Below are 22,427 nucleotides of genomic sequence, written 5' to 3'. Positions count from 1 at the left end.
TTTGAATATCAAAGAAATGACAACTGAGGTAGTTCACTTAGGGGGAAAAGTTCAGGTATTAAATTTGAAACTCAATCAGGCAAATGAGAAGAACTTGGACTTACATAAGGAGCTTGATTTCGTGCGCTGCTCTGGTTCGCCAGAAGCGGCTTTGTCATGCTGGCTACATGACCCAGAAGCTGTACGCCGGTTCTCTCGGCCAGTAACGCAAGATGAGTGCCACAACTCCAGAGTCGGACACGACTGGACCTAATGGTCATGGGTTCCTTTACCTTTAAGGAGCTTGATAATCCACAATGTAAACCAAGTCTTAACCTTAAAGGAATTCCAGAAGGGAATTAGGTGGAAGCTCTTGTACATATAGACTCAGTGTTCTGTCTTAGTATACATATGCATTCTAAGTCAAAGAAAATAGGAGATACAAAGGCAAAAATGTCCTTCCTTAGAGCAAGTCAAATGATAATGGAAGGATTTAGGGATAGGAATCATGGAATGGCCCCTCCAGACTGTTATGATTCATTCCCTATGCTGCAGTCATGGGATTGTTCATATCACATGACAGTGTATGTTTTCATTCCACATTGTGGGAAGTGACGGTGACATGATGTTTGTATTACTGTGTTATGTGATGTGGGACTATTGTCCTTTGTCCCTTCTCTTTCCTGTTTGATGCTGATGAGGAAGGAGCTGAGTTAGAATGTATTATATGTAAATAAAGTAGTTTAGCCAAAATGCTGTGCTACTGAGTCTGAACATTGACTGGCTATACTCTGTTGATCCTAAAGTGTGCTGATGCCTCTTGGTATCTGTCGCTGTGATGTTCGGGCTGGAGAAAGCTTTTGAAACTTCCAAACGACTGACCAGGAGGGAGGGAACTTGCCAGTTGGGCATGGGTCTCTACCGGATGCCTACTCGTGTGCAGGACCTCCTGACACAGACATCATTTTTACTGAGGACTGTTCATGATCAGTGCTCATAGTGCAATTGGGGTGTTTATATGGGATCATGCTTTCAGTACTGTTTGCTCCTGCAAACACTTACAGGCATTCGTATTTTGTTTTTGCAAGATGTGCCTGTCCCTCAGTCTCCTGCTAAAACCCTGGGACTTTTCCAGGTGTAAGATATCAGTATTTTTAAATAATATCCATTCCCTTAGCCAGCATAGACAGGACACCTCATATCTTAAATCTGACAGGGAGAATCTGCCTCTGTCTTTAGAGTCTACCAACAATTTATATTTTATTCTTCTTGGCTCCTTCCCCTGCTAGATACTAGTGTTTTAGACCTGGAAGTTCATGACAATAGATATGATTGGCATGCTTATTTGTGGTATGAAATGGTGAAAGTAAATAGTTTTCTTGAATCATGTTGTAAGAAAATTGGTTTCTGAAGTACATATGGGGAGAATATAAAAAATTTATTAGAGCAAAAAACACCTTGGTGGCCCTCCCCAATAGAAGCAATATCCTTAAAAAAAACTGAATATGAAAAATGATTGGGCAACGTATAAAGACCTGTTAATGGAAGTAGAACATCAATTGAAATTGATAAGGTTGGAAGATATAAGAGAATTATTAACTGCCATCAAATAAATGATATATTTAAGGTGGACAAAAAGAAAGTTTTTTTTGTAATGAAATCTCTAAAGTTGAAAAAGCTGCTAGAGAATAAAACAAAATTACTTCCAAAAATGTATAAATCAGTACTAGAATGTTATACAAAAGACAAACAGGTCAAATCAGTAATGATACACTGGGCGAGAGACTTTGGGTATAATATACAACTTACAGCTTGGGAGAAGTTATGAAATTGGGATTTAAAATTCATGCTATACGTTGAAAGAATATTATATGAAAATAATGAGCCAATGTTATTTAACTCCTGGTAAATGAGCCAAAATATATAAAACATGTTCAATTGTATGCTGGAAATGTAAGGAAAAAGAAGGCCCCTTCTATCATATGAGGTGGAATGACAGTATATAAAAAAATTGTCAGGTAGCACCTTAGAGACCAACTAAGTTTGTTCTTGGTATGAGCTTTCGTGTGCATGCACACTTCAGATACACTGAGACAGAAGTCACCAGACCCTTTTATATAGTGGGAGGGTGGGGTGGGGTTTCTTTCAGGAGGATAGTAGGAGATGGGGGATTGACTCAATGTGTATGGTAAACCTGTTGACGACTGCAATTAGTCTTACAGGAAAAAGCAAGGGATAGTATGCAGATGATTAGCATATGTAATGAGAGGCATCCAATATCTCTATTAAGACCAGGTTTTCAGTTTAGTGATAAGTTGTAATTCAGCAACTTCTCTTTCAAGTCTGTTTCTGAAATTCTTTTGTAATAAGACAGCTGCTTTGAGATTCTGTACTGAATGTCCTGGGAGATTGAAGTGTTCCCCTACTGGTTTCTCTGTCTTGTGATTCCTGATGTCAGATTTGTGTCCATTTATCCTTTGTCGTAGGGTTTGGCCTGTTTGCCCAATATAGAGAGCTGAAGGGCACTGCTGGCATTTCATTGCATACACAATGTTAGAAGATGAGCAATAAAATAGGCCTGAGATGGTATGTTTGATATTGTTGGGTCCAGTGATTGTGTTGTCTTGGTGCATGTGGCAGCCAAGTTGGCATCTGGGTTTATTGCAGGCTCTGGTACCAGTGTCCATGTTAAGTCTGCTTGCTGTATTATTGTGGGTGAGGAATTGTTTAAGATTGGGTGGCTGTCGGTAGGCAATGAAAGGTATTCCTCCCAGAGCTTGGGAAAGAGAACTCTCATTGTCTAGGAGAGGTTGTAAATCTCCGATGATGAAGTTTTAACTTGAGAGCTGTATATGATTACTAGGAGTGTTCTGTTATTTTCTCTTTTGGGTCTGTCTTGCAGCAAGTTCTCTCTGGGTATCAGTCTGGCTTTGTTGATCTGTTGTTTAACTTCATCAGGCACATATTTTAGTTCCCAAAAGGTTTGCGGTAGATCTCTTAGGTGAGAATCCCTATCTGTAGAGTTGGAACAGATATGGCTGTAACGTAGAGCCTGGCTATATACAATTGATTGTTTGGGATGGTAGCTGGAAGCATGTAGATATGTTTGTTGGTGAGTTGGTTTTCGGTATAAGGTGGTGCCTATGCGCCCATCCTGTATTTTTATAGTAGTGTCCAGAAAATTTATTTCTTGCATAGATTGGTTCATTGTTAGGTTGATGGTGGGGTGAAAGTCATTGAATGTCTGGTGGAAGGTGTCCAGGGTCTGCTGACCATGTGTACAGATAATAAAGATATTGTCAATGTATTGCAGGTACAAGAGAGGTTTGAGTGGGTAGGAGTTTAGGAAGCATTGTTCCAAATCTGCCATGAAGATGTTGGCATACTGTGGAGCCATGCGGGTGCCCATTGCTGTGCCGCTGATCTGGAGGAACAGGTCATCTCCAACTTTTGCTAAAAAACCTGAAGTCTTCCTTTTAGGAGCCGAAATTCCAAGGGATCAGAAAAGACTATTTATCTATGCAACCACAGCTGCACGGATGTTATTGTCCCAGAGTTGGAAAGAAGATAAAGTTCCTACCAGAAAAGAATGGCAGATGATGTTGATGGACTATGCTGAAATGGCTAAAATGACTGGAAGAATCAGAAATCAGGAAGACCAAAATTTCAATAAGGAATGGGGAATATTTATAACTTATCTTAAAGACCATTGTAAACAGTTAAAATTGTTAACAGGGTTGGAATATCTCTTGTAGTTTAAGGGTGAATTCTGGACACAGTGGAGATGTAAAAGATGTGGATCATCATAAAAGATGTGGGAAGAAATGATTAATAATAGCACCCACAAAGGAGAGGATGGAAGTCCAGGAGATTCCTTGGAATCTTGTTTTTATGATTAATATTTGATATATCTCTGTAACATTTTCATTTGAAAAACCAAATAATAATAATAAAAAAAAACCACACACCATCCCGGGCCTTTTCACATGACAAATGTTGTGGAGCATTGCTTTATATCTTGCTTTTGTTGTGTTATTGCACAAGTGTGCCCCTCTTGGCAGCAATCATGCAGTTGCATTGGGAAAACGTTGGAGAATTACTAATGAAGTGGAATGTCGGGTGGGTAGTCCAGTATAAATCCCTCGGGAATGCATTATTATTGCATAAATGGTATGTTGCAGAATACACCCACAAAAAAGCACCAGTCCAGAGAGCAATCTTAAATTCCAGGCAACAAAGCTTAGTTCAGAAATGGCAGGTGATGCCCCACTTCATCTATAGCTGGAGAAAAATTTGGAAAGGGAGACACCATATCAGTGACAATAACAACAACAACAACAACAACAACAAAAAATCCAGTTCTGAGAACAACCGTGACTTCCATACAACAAAGGTTCATTGCCATCATGTTAAAGAAAAGCAATCCAAAGACTAAAGATTTTGGAGTACTGCCTTCTGTTGCTGAAGAAACAAAAGAAAGTAATTATTAAATTGTTTAAAGCAAAGCAGAAAGCTTGATTGATGGTTGAAATAAAGATTTAAACGTATAATAGAAATTTCGGTATCTTTTTTGTTCCCTGCCACTAAAGAACATGAGAAAATGAAAGTGGAGCAATCATTGCTAGATGTGAGAAAAAGAGTACGAAACAGGAACACAAGAAAGTGTGAACATGCCCCATCTCCCTTGATTAATATGATTCTATAAATATATGCTTTGTCAGAAATGCTTTGATGGTGTTTCCTGCTTGGCAGGGGGTTGGACTGGATGGCCGTTGTGGTCACTTCCAACTCTATGATTCTATGATTCTATATGAATCATTGGTGCAATTGCCCTTGGAATACAGTGGTACCACACGTTAAGAACTTAATTCGTTCTGGAGGTCCATTCTTAACCTGAAACTGTTCTTAAACTGAGGTACCACTTTAGCTAATGGGGCCTCCCGCTGTCACCGCCTCCGCATGATTTCTGTTCTCATCCTGAAGCAAAGTTCATAACCCGAGGTACTATTTCTGGGTTAGCAGAGTCTGTAACCTGAAGCGTCTGTAACCTGAAGTGTCTGTAACCCGAGGTACCACTGTACTATGTGTGATTCTGTTTGCCTCACCTCCTAAAGGAAATTGTAGAGCTGGAGAAAGTTATTACAGTGGTGCCTCGCAAGACGAAATTAATTATTTCCGCAAGACTTTTCATCTTGCGGAAATTTCGTCTTGCGAGGCACCGTTTCCCATAGGAATGCATTAAAATTTAATTAATGCGTTCCTATGGGGGGAAAAGTCCGGGGGCGCCGGCCGATCACGCCCGCCATCTTGGGTCAACTGCGCATGTCTGTATATGCGCATGTCCACCCAAGATGGCGGGCACGATCGGCCAGTCGGAAGGGGTGCCGGCCAATCGCCATCCTGGGCCGACCCAAGATGGCAGGTGCGACCGGCCGGCGCCCCTTCCGACCAGCACCGGAGCCGCTCCGCTCCGCGTTTTAAGGCTGCAGCGCTGCTGTTCGCTCGCTGCAGCTTTAAAACGCAGCGCGGCGCGGCTCCGGTCGGAAGGGGTGCCGGCCGATCGCCATCCTGGGTCGACTGCGCATGTACAGACTGGCACCAGAGCCGCGCCGCGCCGCGTTTTAAGGCTGCAGCGAGCGAATAGCATCACTGCTGTACGCTCGCTGCAGCTTTAAAACGCGGCGCGGCGCGCCTCCTGCCGGCTTACAGTGGTACTGCGCAAGACGAATTCGTCTGGCGAAGCACGGCCATAGACGAATTCGTCTCGCGAGTCAACCCAAAAATCGCAAAACCCTTTCGTTTTGCGAGTTTTTCGTTGTGCAAGGCATTCGTCTTGCGGGGTACCACTGTATTATTATTATTAACAACAACAACAACAACAACAACAACAACAACAACAACAATTTACTTATACCCCAGCTTTCCTCCCTGACAGGGACTCAAGGCAGCTTTCAGATAAAATAAGAATGGCATAAAACAATTAAACATTAATAGAAGTAAAACCACAAACACACACACATGACATACATCACACACAATCACAGCAAAAGTAGAATGGCAGAAGCCCATTTGTTAAAAGCACTCAGATTCCGAAATGGAAGTCAGTGCAATTGAAATGAAACAGGATTTGATTTCATAGAATCAGTGGTGGAAGAGACCCTGAGGGTTATCTAGTCCAAACCTCTCCAAATCCATTCCACTGTTGAACAGCTCTTATCTCAGAAAGTTCTCTCTGATATTTTGGCAGAATCTCCTTTCTTGTAACTTTAATCCATTAGTTTGAGTCCTACCCTCCAGAGCTGGAGAAAACACGCTTGCTCCATCTTCCATATGGCAGCACTTCAGATATTGGAAGAAAGCTATCATATTTCCTCTTAGTCTCCTCTTCTGCAGTCTCAACATACCCAACTCCTTCAACCATTCTGCATAAGGCTTGGTTTCCAGACCCTTGATCATCTTGATCACCCTCTTCTTCACACATTCCAGCTTGTCAACACCCTTCTTAAATTGTGTTGCCCAGAACTGGACACAGGACTCAAGGTATGGTCTGACTAAGGCAGAATAGAGTGGGACTATTACTTCCCTTGATCTGGACACAAGACTTCTGTTGATGCAGCCTAGAATCTCATTTCTTTTTTGGGCTGCTGTATCACACTGTTGACTCATGTTAAGCTTGCGGTCTACTAAGACCCCTAGATCCTTTACACATGTACTGCCAAGTATTTGCCATTATTTGATTCTGTAATTGTATACTGCTTAATATATTTAAAATATTTCTAAGCAGTGTACAAAAAAGAAGCAATAACAGACAATGTAAACAAACTATTACAAAAATACAGTTACATGTAAAAATGTTGCAGTAATACAAAGTTATTACAAAGAGCCTTTGGGTTCTTATCACCCAGGGTCGAAACAAAGTCTTGTCTCACCTACAAAAGTCTTACCATGAGAATAACTCCTGGAAAGAGCTCTTCATCACTCTAGTCCAGGGGTCAGCAACCTTTTCCAGCTGTGGGCCGGTCCACCGTCCCTCAGACAATGTGGTGGGCCAGACTATATTTTTTTTGGGGGGGGGGGGAACGAACAAATTCCTATGCCCCACAAATAACCCAGAGATGCATTTTAAATAAAAGCACACATTCCATTCATGTAAAAACATGCTGATTCCCGGACCGTCTGTGGGCCGGATTGAGAAGGCGATTGGGCCGCATCTGGCCCATGGGCCTTAGGTTGCCTACCCCTGCTCTAGTCTCTCACGCTAGACATGCTTTTTATGGGCATGAAAAAGGTGGATGGTACTTCCTCCGACTGTCCGATTCAGCTGCCAATTCTGGGCGCAGCAGGTTTGTCGAGTTCCCAAGGGTGTCTAAAGGATGGGGAAAGGGCCTCTCTCCACTCCCAGGGGATCTGGCTTTGGCCTTTTTGGAGGTGTAGCATAGTCCTTGAAATACTCAGGACACAAGCTTGTGGCACAGATTTGCATACCATTTGCCTATGCTGACCAACACACACATATTTTTATGCAGTTCTGGTTACCTTAGCTAAAAACCATAATGTATAGTTGGAAAAGACTCAGAAATAACAACAACAACAACAACAATTTTAGTATTTATATCCCGCTGGCTGGCTGGGTTTCCCCAACCACTCTGGGCAGCTTATGACATATATAAAAATAGTAAAACATCAAACATTAAAAACTTCCCGATCAAGGGCTGCCAGCAGATGTCTCTTAAAAGTTATATAGTTCTTTATCTCCTTGACATCTGATGGGAGGGTCTTCTGCCTGGAAAAGGGCAACCAGAAAGATTATGGGGATGGAGCGAGTCCCCCCATGAAGAAAAGATGTAGTGGGGTTTTTCAGAGAAAAGGTGTGCAAGACGTGACATGATGGAAGTTTATAAAATGACATGGAATAGAGAAGGGGGATAGAGAGATGTTTTCCTTCCTCTCTCATGACACTAGAATTTATGAACATCCAATGAAGTTGAATCTTGGACCCTTCGGGACAGGTAAAGAAAGTCTTTCTTTATGCAACACCTAGTCGAACGATGGAACTCGTCTGGAGTCTTTCCATCGACCGGAGGGTAGCAGCGACCTCTTTCTGGCACGGCTGAAGATAACAGTCTCTCAGTCTTCGCACCGACTGGCTAGTTAGCAGAATGTAAACGCAGCATACGGTAAACTGATGTCTGAAGTGTGTGGTTCCGTCAGAAGGCAGGGATGGCCACCAACCTGGTTGGATTTAAAAGATTAAACAAATTCATGGAGGAGAGGGCTATCAATGGCTACTAGCCAGGAGGGCTATGAACTGCCTCCATAGTTGGAGGTAGCAATGTTTCTGAATATCAGTTGCTGGAAGTGACAGGGATGATGTTCTTGTGCTCAGGTCCTGCTTACAGTTTTCCCTTTTGAGGCATCTGGTTGGCCAGTGTGAGAAGACAATGCTGGCCTGGATGGGCCCCCTTTGGCCTGATCCAGCAGGCTCTGATGGGTTTTGGGAAGCAAGAGGTCTATTCTTGCCATACCAGGAGATCCTGGGGATTGAACTTGGGGCCTTTTGCATGAAAACAGAAAAAATCATAATGTGAAGTTGGAAAGGACTCAGAAATAATAACAATAACAACAACAATAATTGCAGTTACAGGTGGGTAGCCGTGTTGGTCTGCCATAGTCAAAACAAAATCGAAAATTCTTTCTAGTAGCACCTTAGAGACCAACTGAGTTTGTTCCTGGTATGAGCTTTCGTGTGCATGCACACTTCTTCAGATCTGAAGAAGTGTGCATGCACACGAAAGCTCATACCAGGAACAAACTCAGTTGGTCTCTAAGGTGCTACTAGAAAGAATTTTCGATTTTGTTTTAACAACAATAATTTTATCATTTATATCCCGCCATCTGGCTGGGCTTCCCCAGCCACTCTGGGCGGCTTACAGCATATATAAAACTAGTAAAATATCAAACATTAAACACTTCCAGATACAGGGTTGCCTTCAGATATCTCCTAAAAGAGGTCTATTCCTGCCATACCAGGAGATCCTGGAGATTGAACCTGGGGCCTTTTGCATGAAAACAGATGCTGTGCCTCGGAGTCAAGGCCCTTTGCTTCTGGACAGTTATGAAAAACACTGGTTGTAACCCAAAGCCTGCTCATCACCTATGTTTAGGCAAACTGGGGCAATCTGGTATGACTTCCACTAGACCGCAGGCACTGAAAGGTCTTGGGTGAAATGATAGCATCTCCTACAAAGAAGCGGTGGGTGAAGAAAAATAGTGGTGGAAAAATAGTCAACAAGCATAAAAAGATGCATGCTTGGGCAATGAGATATTAATTTCACATATATCTTCATAGGGTCTGAACCGACAGTGACAGATCAGGAATGAGACCTTGGGGTCATCGTAGGCAGTTCCATGAAGATGTGGATTCAGGGTGTGGTGGCTGTGAAGGAGGGAAATTTCAAGCTAGCGACTATTAGGAAATGAAAATAAAATTGTCAATATCTCAATGTTATTATGCCCATCTATGATTCACTGTAGTAAGAATACTGTGTACAATTCTGGTGGCCTCATCTCAGAAAAGACATTGTTGATGATAATACCTTAGATAAACTTTTACCAAGCTAGTGGAAAGAGCAGCGAAGAAGATGAAAGAATATTTTCAAATCAACTGGAGCTCAGAAGTGGAGAAAAGGATTGCCTGGGATGCAAGTAAAGCGGTAATGAGAGGATTCCTCATAAGTGAAAAAGCAAAAAAGAAGAAACAACAAAATGCAGAAATGGAGAGATTGTTGAAATTAATCAAAGAAAAGGAAAGAGAATTAAGAGGACATCCCAGATGTATCAAAATCCAAAAAGAAATTAAATACTTGCAATCCCAATATGCCAATATTATGAATCAGGACATTGAATGGAAAGTGAAAATGATGAAACAAAGAACATTTGAATCTGCTAATAAATGTGGAAAATTACTGGCTTGGCAACTAAAGAAAAGACAAAAGACAAATGTCATCAGCAACTTGGTAGTAAATGGAAAAAACGTAGAGAAACCGGAGGAAATCAGATGGTGTTTTCAGAGATTTTACAAGCAACTGTACAAGGAGGAGAAGATAGATGAAGCAGAGATAGACCGATTTCTGGAAAAGAATGGATTGCAAAAAGTCCCAGAGGAAAAATTAACAACCCTCAACCACCCAATATCGACACAAGAGATAGAAGATGCAATAAACAATATGCAAATGGGGAAGGCTCCAGGACCGGATGGACTAACAGCAAAATATTATAAGACATTGAAAGATTGGCTATCGCAGCCGTTAAGAGAAATTTGCAATAAAATACTAGAAGGAGATAGGGCACCAGAGACGTGGAAAGAAGCCTTTATCACACTGATTCCAAAACTAGACACAGATAAGACCCTAATGAAAAATTACCGGCCAATATCCCTTTTGAATGTGGATTATAAAATTTTTGCAAATGTTTTGGCTACAAGGCTGAAAAGAGTGCTGAAAGACTATATACATAGAGACCAAGCAGGTTTCTTGCCAGGAAGACAAATAAGCAATAACACGAGAATTATTGTGGACATTTTAGAAAAACTGGAGAGAGACATAAACACAGGTGCGGCACTATTGTTTGTTGATGCAGAGAAAGCATTTGATAAAGTATCTTGGACATTTATGAAAAAGAATTTGGAAAAGATGGGAGTTGGAGAGAAATTCTTAAATGGCATCAATGCCATTTACACAGAACAAAGAGCAAAAATAATAGTAAACAGTGTGATATCGGAGGAGATTGAAGTTGAGAAAGGAACAAGACAAGGGTGCCCTATCTCCCCTTTACTTTTTATTACGGTCCTGGAAGTCCTCCTAAATATGATCCGAAAAGACAAACAGACAAAAGGAATTAGAGTGGGAGAGAAAGAATACAAACTACGCGCCTTCGCAGACGATTTGATGCTATCCCTGCAGGAACCGGAAAGCAGTGTCCCCAGAGCTTTGGAACTAATTGAACAATTTGGACTTGTAGCTGGCTTCAAATTAAATAAGCAGAAAACCAAAGTTTTAGGTAAAAATTTGAGTGCAGAACAGATTCAAAGAATACAAGAAGGCACTGGCCTCAATTTTGTTAAATCTGTAAAATATCTAGGTATCAATCTCACAACCAAGAATTTGAACCTGTACAAGGATAATTATGAAAAACTGTGGATGGAGATAAAGAAGGATATGGAAATATGGACAAGATTAAAACTGTCGTTAATGGGAAGAATAGCTGTGATAAAAATGAATGTCCTACCAAGGATGCTGTTTTTATTCCAAGCCATACCAATTTTGGATAAACTGGACTGCTTTAAGAAATGGCAAAAGGATTTATCAAAGTTTATATGGCAGGGCAAAAAGCCAAGAATTAAGTTTAAGATTTTAACAGACTCTAAAGAGAGAGGAGGCTTTGCCCTGCCGGACTTAAGACTTTACTTTGAAGCAGCGGCCTTTTGCTGGCTAAAGGATTGGTTTAAGCTAGAGAACGTGGATGTGTTGGACTTGGAAGGTCATGATAATATGTTTGGGTGGCATGCATACCTTTGGTATGACAAAGTTAAGATCCACAGAACTTTTAAGTCTCATATAGTTAGAAAATCCTTGTATCAGGTCTGGACTAGATATAAAGACTTGTTAGAGAGAAAGACCCCTAGATGGATCTCTCCAGTGGAGGCCAAGGCCTATAAGAGACCGAACATGTCTGCAAACTGGTTAAGATATATGGACATATTGCAGCAGGAAGGGGACTCTTTTAAGCTAAAAAGCTACGATCAGGTGAAAAGTCAGGTCCCCGACTGGCTGCACTATCATCAGGTATATGAAACATTTAAGATGGACAAAAAAGTTGGTTTTCAAGTAGAAAAATCAAAACTGGAAACAGAACTGATAGAATCGAACTTTAAGAACCTTTCCAAAATGTATAATCTCTTGCTAGAGTGGCATACGAAAGATGAACTGGTTAAATCGTCAATGATAGATTGGGCGAAAGATGTAGGACATAATATTATGATGGATGACTGGGAGAGATTGTGGCAGAAAGGTATCAAATTTACTGCTTGTCATAGTTTAAGAGAAAATATAATGAAAATGGTTTACAGATGGTACTTGACACCAGTTAAGATAGCTAAGATGAATACCAAAATGTCAGATGTATGTTGGAAATGTAAACATGCGAAAGGTACCTTTTATCATATGTGGTGGCTGTGCCCAGCGGTAAATGCTTTCTGGGATAAGATTTATAATGAGCTCAAGAAGGTAATGAAAGTTACCTTTTGTAAGAAACCAGAGGCATTTCTTCTGAGCATGACCAATGAAGAGATACCCAGTCAGGACAGAGTGTTTTTTATGTATGCCACAACAGCAGCTAGAATATTATTGGCAAGAACATGGAAAGGAGAAGAGATACCAACGGTGGAAGAATGGCAGATGAAGATGATGGAGTACATGGAACTTGCAGAACTGACCGGCAGAATCCGGGACCAGAGGGAGGAGACGGTGTCACGAGAGTGGAAAAAATTTAAAGATTATTTAGTTAAATCAGTAAAATTGAATATTTGAGCAGAGATAAATTAGAGGCTTTAATAGGGTAATATTAGATAAAACTGGCAAAAGAAAATTTTTGTATGAATGATTTATTTGTTAAAGAGGAGTTAAGATTTGTTATTAAGATAAGATTTATAGTTGATTAAGTTTATGACTGTGTAAAGTTAAGCATATTGAAAATTTGAGCAAATGTTAAAAGAACAAGATACAAAGCTACCTTTAAGATGTTTTTGACTTTGAAGACAGTGGAGGGAATGGGGGAAGTCCCCAAATTGAGAAGTTAGTAACAAGGAAAGTATAAAGATAGGTAATGGTTAAGGTATGTATATGTTCTTTTTTTTTCTCTTCATGTTTATTGTCATTGTTATTGTTATTGTTTTATTGTTGTTTTTATGCCTTGTGTTGTTGTTGTATTTTGTTTTAAGGTGTTTTATTGGAAAATAATAAAATCTTATAAAAAAAAAAAGATAATACCTTAGATAAACTTTTATTCATTCAGGTTCCAGAATTCAAGGAAAGGAGTTAGGTTTTTGTTGGGGGGGGGGGAAGGGAGGACAGCCAAAGTTGTTGAGTGTTGTTAGGGGAACACACAGATAAAAATAGGGGGTGGCTATATGGCAATGACCATGCATCCTGGTTTGATTGCAAGGCCTCCCCACACCTTCCCGACAATGTTGATTCATCCCACACTTTGCAATGCATTTCCCAGTTGCTTTCCAAACTGCAAAAAGGACCACTCCCTCTTTTTAAAGTGGATTTGGTACTTTAGTCCACTTCATTTGCACAGACTTAAAGTTCTGACTCTGTCCTCCATAATACTGAGATGCTGCAGGCATCTTGAGTTTCTAATCTTTCTAATCTTCCTTCCTCATTCATGGACAGGGAGGGAGAGTCCCACAGGGGCATGTAACTTTCTAGCAGCATTGCCCAGAGAAATGCTTGTGCAAGTCAAAATTCCCCTGAATCAGAGGTTTTTATTCTTTCTGCTTGCACTTTTACAGAAAATAATAGTCTATCTCTGTGGGGGGTGGGGGTGAGGGGGAGGCTCCTTGGATTTATAGGCAGCGCTTGGGACGCCCATCCTCTTCTTTGCAGAACCAAAGTACCAGGAGCAGCAAAGTCAACGAGGGCCGTCAGCTCCCAAATGGACTTCTTTGGAGTGTTTCCTTTCTTGCTGGTCTCCTGCATCACCTTCCTGCTTATCCTAACCTGGAGGAGAGATGCCACAAAGCGCAAACTGCCCCCAGGCCCCACCCCGTTGCCTTTGCTGGGCAACTTGCTTCAGTTGAATATTCGGGACATCGTCACGTCTTTTAGGAAGGTGAGTATAGGTCTCTGCAGCGTAGCGTGGGGGGACGACATGGGGGCCATGGCCCAAGGATCACAATTTTGAGGGGGTGTGAACCGGATGTCCCCAAGCAGGGATCCTCGTCTTGAGACATGGTTGATTGATTGATTGATTGATTGATTGATCTCTTGGCAGCTCCGGGAGCAGTATGGTCCAGTCTTCACTGTCTACATGGGCTCCCGGCCAATTGTGGTGCTGTGCGGTTATGAAATCATCAAGGAAGCACTTGTAGATAACGCAGAAACATTTGGAGGAAGGGGACCAATTCCGGCCTTGGATGACACCTTGTCGAAATACGGTGGGAGAAATTTGGATGCAATGTTAGAGGAAGACTTTTAATTAATTAATTATTAACCAATCTGTATACCAGCCTATACCCCTAAACCTCAGGGTAGTTCAGGAAGGGTTGTGTTGGAGTATCTGCTTTTGTATCTGCAGAATGTCCCAGCTGCAGTCTTTGGCATTTGCTCAAGGCCCTGGAGAGCAGCTGCCAGTCAGTTTGCTGAGTTACTGGTAGATGGACCAGGGGGTCTGAGCCGGTGGAAGGCATTCCTGCATTGCAGGAGGCTGGACTAGAATACCATGGGGATCCCTTCCAACTCTATGTATCTAAGGCAGATTCCTATGTTCCGTTTCTTCCTATTAATCCTTTCTGGCTTTGTGAATGTGCTGGGAATGATGGAAGACAAGGGTGAGGCTTTAAAAATCATGTGGAGTCTGAAGAATGGTGCAGGCATGAATTTGTCCTGTTCGGTTGTGCCAACTCTAGGGGTAGCACTACAGGACTTGGTTTGCTCTGGATGACAGAAATCCATTTTTATTTTTTTTTAGGTCTTCTATGACAGTGCTTCCTAATTACTAAGGATCCCGTTTTTCAAAGGCCAAGCTACGAAGCCCCTACTTTTGAAAATTTTGATAACTCTATGGTAGTTACCTGTGCAAAGCAATCTTTTGAACAACATGTGGGGTAGCCAAGCCTAACAAACAAAGCATTTTAGGTATACTAAAAACAGATTAGGGCTGAGCGATATCTGGTTTCCAACATCATGATAAACCAGGAGATAAAGACCATGAAATTCCGATATATCGTGATGTCTGAAATTGGAGAACAGGCATGGGGATGATGGAAGGATCAGATGGGTGCACCAAGCCTCTGTCAGTGGGGCAGCCAGTGGTGGCAGCCAGCGAAGATGCACATCCTCTGTGGCTGCTGCTGCTTTCCTGCTGTGCTGGCTGAGAAAAATTGATCCGCTTTCCGGTAGTGCCACAGTGCCTCGAAGTGAAGGCGATCATCTGCCCTGTTCTCCATCAGCGTGAGGGGAAGGCAGAGCCTCGCAATTGGTTGCCTTGTTTTCCCTCAGTGTGAGGCAACCAAGATCACCAGCATTATGGGTATATTGCTGCACACTGCTGGGTCAAAATGATTATTGCTGTGTGATTTCAAAACTGATTTTTGACAATATCTTGGTGGATGGAGATGCAGCTGGGGGGAGGGGGGGACAAGAGGAAAAGGTTTCAAAGGCCAAACGTCTCCCAACTAGTTCCATCCTTACTCTTCCCCTGCTTCACCCCCTTTATTTCTCTTATTTTACTGCTCTGCTGCTCCTTTCATTCTCTCATTTTACTCTTCTGCTCTTTTCCATGTTGCCTTCTCTGATTTGTGGAGCGTCTCTCCATTTCTAGGAGTGGTTCCAACCAACGGGGAACGGTGGAGGCAGCTCCGTCGCTTCTCCCTCATAACACTGAGGAACTTTGGGATGGGGAAGAGATCCATCGAGGAGCGGATCCAGGAGGAGGCCCAGTTCCTGGTGCAAGTGCTGCGGAAAACGGAAGGTGAATATTCTGGCCACTCATCTATGCTTTCCCTCAACAGGGTGAAAAGGTTTAATATTGCCACAGTAGCCAAGAGAAGGATTGCTCTTTCTTCTAAGAAAACAACATGGAATTGTGCTCAGGTTTGGTGAATCTCCCAGATACAACATGTTTGCCTTTTGATTCTTTTTCTGAATCTTGGCTGGCATTCTTAGTCCTTCCATCTTCTTAAAGCTAGGGCTGCCAGACACCTGTATTTTCCCAGACACAACTGAGATTTGGGCAGCAGAGTGGCGTCCAGGCAGATTTTTGGCAAATCGGCAAAATGTCTGGGAAAACACAGACATATGGCATGGGGGGTAATTTTTTAAAAAATTCATAGAAATTACCAAAAAGCCCCGAAACTTAATATTTTGGGGGAGATGTTCCCCCAAACATCAACAACTTTTCTGGATCTTCACTTTTGGGAATATGGCAACACTGCTAAAAAGCCCATTCATGATTTTTAACTGAGTTGAGTTTTAGGTGCAGAATGCTTTTGTGTATTAAAATTGGGATGCGGGTGGTGCTGTGGGGTAAACCACAGAGCGTAGGGCTTGCTGATCAGAAGGTCGGTGGTTCGGATCCCCACAACAGGGTGAGCTCCCGTTGCTCAGTCCCTGCTCCTGCCCACCTAGCAGTTTGAAAGCACATCGAAGTGCAAGTAGATAAATAGGTAACCCTCTGCTGGGAAGGTAAATGGTGTTTCCAGTCCAGATCTTGCAAGCATGATCCTTTCAAGAGGGGTCTGCTGAATATGGATCCCAGTCTTTCTTCTTCCTTCTTCTTCCCAGCATCTCTTGCTGAAGTCTCCCTTGTCCTGTCACCTCACACCCAGTTACCCTGCCCACTGTCCATACCCCCAGTCTCTGTTCACACCTCAAGGCAAGGGGTAGGGGGCAGTTCTCTTGCATTGCTAATAGCTCTCAATGGCCCTGTATTATTTCTTAAGGGCCTGGCTTGGCCAGGTCATTTTGCACAGGTTAGCCCTGGAATCCCTCTGCAGCTTGTACTTCTCCCTTCATATCCCAAATAATAAAAATCCTACCATTTATTAATTTCTAGTTTTTAGGGGTAGTCCCCCACAAAAAAAAACTATAACAGCATTTATTTGCAAGCTGCTTATTTCTGTGGGATAAATGGTTGAGAGGTTTGCCAAGGCTTTTTTTTTGCAAAGCTACTAGCACAAATAACAGAGGAAGGAAAGGAATAGAACCACAGCAACACCAGCACTGTTTTTCTAAGGAGCTCATCCCCATGAACATTACCAGTCCAAGACATTTTGATGCACGAGTAAAAGACCAAGATGGTGCCCCACCCTTTTCACATACAGAAATCAACCAGACTGGCCGTTGACTCTTACTTTAAGACTAGTCACTATGACCATGATGCTTGAAACAACAATAAACTAAGGTGTTTCAAGGCTACCCACCAGATCATTTTCTCCAATACATTTGAAGGATACCAGGGTGAGGTAAGCCTCGCAAGACAGCTTACTCTATGGTCTTAACCCCTTCATGTATTAATTAGACTTAATTATGTTGGCTATATGAGGCTGGTTATCTCAAACCTTGCTATGTACTGCACAGATGCAGATATCCGAACAGCCTGAGTTTGCCCACTCTGCAGCAGCCATTTCAAGAAGAAACTATGGAGTGGTGGGGGCCAGAGACACCAGACAAGTCACAGATCAGAAATGATCCCATAGGAAAGAATGGAATTTTTCAGCACATTATGTGAACACTCACTTAAGGAACTATTTCTGGGGAATACCTTGGGTTTGGAAAGCAGGATATGCATGTACTAAATATTGTCTCTGCATGGTTTTACGAAAAGTTAAGTAAAAAGGAGGCTGGCACTGTCTGCAGCATGCAAAACTAGATATGGCAGACACAGCATGCAAAACTAGATATGGCAGACACTAGCTACCCAGTAAATACACACTCCAGCTGTACCCCTTTCCCCCTCCACAGGGCACCCATTTGATCCAACCATTCACCTCAGTCATGCTGTCTCAAACGTTATCTGCTCCATTGTTTTTGGCAACCGGTTTGAATACGAGGACAAGGACTTCATCTTTTTACTTGACACAATGAAGAAATCCTCATTAGTTATGTTGTCCACCTGGGTACAGGTAAGGAAGTGGTGGGAGGCGATGCAAGTCCTAAAACCAGCCCCTTGGATGTCACAGGCTGCTTCCTGTATTACGACAGGAAGTAAGGAAGAGTGTGAGCTGGTCAATGCCCTCAGCTGCCTCTGTCTATATTTTTTGTAAGCTTAATTGCTTCTGGAGGATGGGACAATTGGGACATAGTTCAGGAGCTGAATATTAAGGTCCAGACCATGGGATGCATGTCAATAAGGAAGGGTAGGTCTTGATGGGGCTGAATGTGCTTTTGCTTCACAGATCTGCAATTTTTTCCCAAGCTTAATGCGGATCCTGCCTGGGCCTCAGCAAAAAGTGCCCAGGTACATGAAGAAGTTAACAAACTTCATCTCTCAGAGGGTCAAGATGCACCAGGAGTCCTTTGATCCAAATTGCCCTCGGGACTTCATTGACTGCTTCCTGGCCAAAATGGAGCAGGTAGGAGTATCTAGGATTTGTATGCTAATATTATTGTTGTATGACATTGTTCTGTCTTCCTCTTCTCCCCTGTGACTCGAGGACCTTTGTGGTCCCTTCCAACCTTACAATTCCATGATTCCCTGGGATCTGCCAAGCTCTCCCTAGCTCTCATTTCTTTCATAGAAGACACAACTGGGGAACCAGCAGAACATCCTATATATGCCCCCAAACACCTGCCATCGCTCTTTGAATTAACACCTTCCCTGCTCAATGGCTAGGTTCTACCTGTACAGTTGACCACTTGCTGTAGTTTCAACTGGTTCCTGGGCTTGTGAGCTTCCCATTGGCATCTGGTTGACCATTGTGAGAACAGGATGCTGGGCAAGATGGGCCAGCAGGATGCTGCTTCTCATACCTCTGTAACTCAGCATTATTTTTTACCAGTCTATCCTGTGATACTTTGAATCAGATTGGAAAGGAAATCTTGCCAGCCAGCCTTCCACAAAACCTTTCTGTAGACGTATGAATTAGCTCCAGGTTTGATAACATTGCTCTTTTCTTCTTCTTCTTCTTTCTGTGTCAGGAGAAAACAAACCCAGCTTCAGAATTCATTCATGAAAACTTGGTTGCTACAGTTCTCAGCCTATTCTTTGCAGGGACAAATTCAACCGCCAACACCATCAGGCAGGGGCTTCTGGCACTCCTACGATACCCAGAGATGGAAGGTAAAAAACAACAAGATCAAATCTGTTTCGCTCACTCTTGATTCCTGTCTGTTTGGATGGCTGATGGGTTCCTCCCTTGCTAAATAAACCAGGACTCTCTTTTTCCAGCTCTAAATCATGGGATCATCTCCCTTCAACTGGGTCAAAACCCCAGTTCCTTCCTTCGATCACACTGGGACTTATAGGAACCAACTTGAATAAAATATTGGAGGGCAACTACAGTTTTTATTCTGGGGGAACTCACCGGAACTCAGTTCTGGCACTACTCAGGTGGCCGCCATTGCCATTAAAACAATAAAACAGATAACTCTACCGAGCTTTCAACATCACTTCCCCCCTCAACAGGTAACTTATTTCAATACAATCGCACAATTTTTAATCTTTACTATAGTCCACATTGTAGGATTTACTTCAGTTCTGCTAGTGTCTTCAGATTCTTTCAATTATCTTTTAAATAAACAATAAATTTATTCCAGTCTCTCTGGAACTTCGAAACATCCTGATCTAAGAGACCATTCTAAGAGAACATGGTGAGTTCCAGCACCTCTTTTTCTTTAAAAATAGCACTGAGGGCAACCCTCCACTCTACTTCCCCTGCCTCCACACTGTTGCAGAGCACACCTTCCTTTGCCATGTGCAACTGTCTGTAGGCCTCTCCTGCTCCCTGACTACATGCAAGAATGGTCCTTTCCATCTCCTTCTACATTCTTCTGTTAACTGGAGAAGCCAGAGAACAAACCTTCTACATGCAAAGCAGGAGGTCAAACTTGCTCATACTTTCTATGCTGCCTCGTTATTAAATTAATGTAGGGTGTTACAAGCCTCTAAACTACTGAGCCATGGTTCCTCCTCCTATAACTATATCTAACAATTCCTAATCGCCTGTTAGCTCTAATCCAACGGTATTGTTTATAGCAAACATCCAAGAGGAGATTGAGCGGGTCATTGGGAGGAACCGCAGCCCCTCCTATGAGGACCGGAATCAGATGCCCTACACAGAAGCCTTCATCAATGAGATCCAGCGGTTTCTCGACCTCTCCCCAGTGGCAGCTCCTCATTTAGTCACCCAGGAAGCACATTTCCGAGGGTTCACCATTCCCAAGGTAAAGTGAGCCGTGTGGCTAACAGAAATATTAGTTCAGATTTACGCCTGCAGGTTAGGGCTTATCCACACTCACCTTTTGCCCCACTCTTTCCAGACAAACGTCTGCGTTTAGAAGCTCCATGTTTGGGTTTTGTTGCTTTTTGCTGCACGAAAACCTCCTCTTTGCCACTCAGTTGGAGCAAACATCAATTTGGGTTTTCTGTGGGTTGCCATTTGCTCCTATTGAGCTTTAAAGAGTGTGTTTTCACACGGAAAGTTCCCGAGCAGCAACAACAACATGAAGAACAAGAACACAGCACTCAGACATGGAACATGTACCTTGCCTGGAAAGAGCAGAGGAAAGGTAAGTTTTGATAAGATCTTAGAGATGGAGGTGTGCACGTCTGCTTTCCAAACAATAGCCAGGTATTCACATCACCATGAGTTCAAAATCAACAGTGGCCCAGATGTAGAGGAAGCAGAAGGAGGAAGCATCTAGAGGAAGAAGAAGCTGTCAGTTTGCAGCACCCAAAGCGCTAAGTGGAGAGGCAATATACTCACAGTTCATATTTTCCCCAATTGCCTAAAAGCAATCCCACATCAGTGGGAAAGGACTCTAGTAGGGCAGTGATGTACATCAGTATACATCAGTACATCCTGTAATAACTGCACTAACCTACCTTAGATAACTTCAGCAATCTTTACTCCTATATCTGAAGTAGTTTGACCTAAAGTAATGCTAGTATTTTAAAGGAAACATAAGAAGAACCTGCTTGATGAGGTCACAGGCCCAACAAGTCCAGCATCTTCACCCCACAGATGCCCATGTGACGTGTACAGGAAGAACTGGAGCACAAGAGCCTATTTCCTGCTTGTGTCAGCCAGCCACTGGTGGTTTGAGGCCTGCTGCCTTTGACAGTGGAGGGAGTGTTGGGGTGAGCCATTCATTCCCAGAAGGAACATGCAAAGTTGATAAAGTTACTGGAAGTTTCCAGAAGCTGTGGGAATGCTGGTTTATTTACACCAGGGGGCAGGGTCATCACGGTGAGAACTGTTCCTACACATGCACAGCTTATGTGCTGGAGAATGAGAGATTGTTTCGTTTGTACTCAACTCTCAAACTGGAAGGATGTAATCCAGAGAGGTGGGGTCTTGAGGAAGCCATGGTTCTGCAGCTACCCAGGGCAAGACATGCAATGTTTTAACTGAACCTCTATCAGGGCTCCAATAGAAACTTGTTTCCATGTATAGTTCTGTAACTGTTACAGTTTTTGAACAGTTTCAGGAGTTGAATGGACTCCTGGAATGGATTAAGTTTGAGAACCATGTTTGTCCCTGGCTCCTGCCAAGTCATGAGACTCTTCCCAGGCCACATGTTAAGGTTCATTTAAATTGAATGATTACCTATGGAAGGCACCATCTCCTAATCAGCAGAGCATTTTCCAGTCCTTAAGGGATTTGAACCAGGGATAAAGGCAGGCTAAAGAGGAAATATCTGAACCGGGTCGCTTGCAGTAACCATTGCCTCCGGGGTCTCTGTCTTTCCTCTGCAGGGCACCACCATTATTCCATTCCTGTCATCCATCATGAAGAGCTCCCAGTACTACGAAACACCCAGGAAGTTCAATCCTGGCCACTTCCTGGATGAAACTGGGGCCTTCAAGAAGGTGGATGCTTTTCTGCCATTTGGAGCAGGTGATGGACCTCTGTTTTATGTGTCCAGAATGGAGAGAGGGGGCGTATGGGAGGGCTGGCTTGGCTTAACCTTAGGGGGAATCTAAGGATCTGTAGTGGGAAAGAGAGGGGGATGCAAAAGAAGAGCAAAAAATGTTGGATTGTATGGCCTGGGAAATATTGGGTTAGGACTCACCCTGTATATATAAATGGAACGCCTGTTTCTTGCTTTTCCAGGAAAAAGAGTTTGCCTTGGTGAAGGTTTGGCCCGTATGGAAATCTTCTTATTCCTTACAACGCTGTTGCAAAACTTCCATCTGAAAACGCCTGAGCAGCGGGAAGAAATAGACATTGCACCAGAAGTCAAAAGTAATGGATACGCTCCACGGCATTATCAGCTTTGCGTGGTTCCACGGTGAATGGTCCTTGATACGAAAGAGCTGAGATGTCTGAGAGACTTGGGGAATTGTCCCTGTGTGTTCAAACACCTTTTGTTTCTCTGATTTGGTGATAATATCAACACAATGATGTTTTGTGTCTGAATAACTGCTTTGAAAATCTCTTTCAAAAAAAATCTCCTTTGAAAATCACTAGAAAAATCTCTTTCACTAGAAAACCTTCTGCATAG

At 42.7% G+C, this 22,427-nt stretch overlaps 1 protein-coding gene across 1 annotated transcript; it reads left to right on the top strand.

The window, feature by feature from the left end:
* The first annotated feature begins 13,695 nt into the window (after positions 1-13,695).
* LOC117052082 (cytochrome P450 2C20-like) lies at positions 13,696-21,906 on the top strand. Its single transcript, XM_033158806.1, has 8 exons — positions 13,696-13,872; positions 14,035-14,197; positions 15,583-15,732; positions 17,724-17,884; positions 18,158-18,334; positions 18,900-19,041; positions 19,957-20,144; positions 21,679-21,906. The coding sequence occupies exons 1-8, from the start codon at positions 13,696-13,698 to the stop codon at positions 21,904-21,906; spliced, it is 1,386 nt and encodes a 461-aa protein (XP_033014697.1).
* The last annotated feature ends 521 nt before the right edge of the window (positions 21,907-22,427 follow it).

Source organism: Lacerta agilis, chromosome 8 (genome assembly GCF_009819535.1).
Source record: "Lacerta agilis isolate rLacAgi1 chromosome 8, rLacAgi1.pri, whole genome shotgun sequence".
Taxonomy (NCBI): domain Eukaryota; kingdom Metazoa; phylum Chordata; class Lepidosauria; order Squamata; family Lacertidae; genus Lacerta; species Lacerta agilis.
The sequence above is the reverse complement of the archived record's forward strand: the minus strand, read 5'-3'. Positions and strand labels throughout refer to the sequence as shown.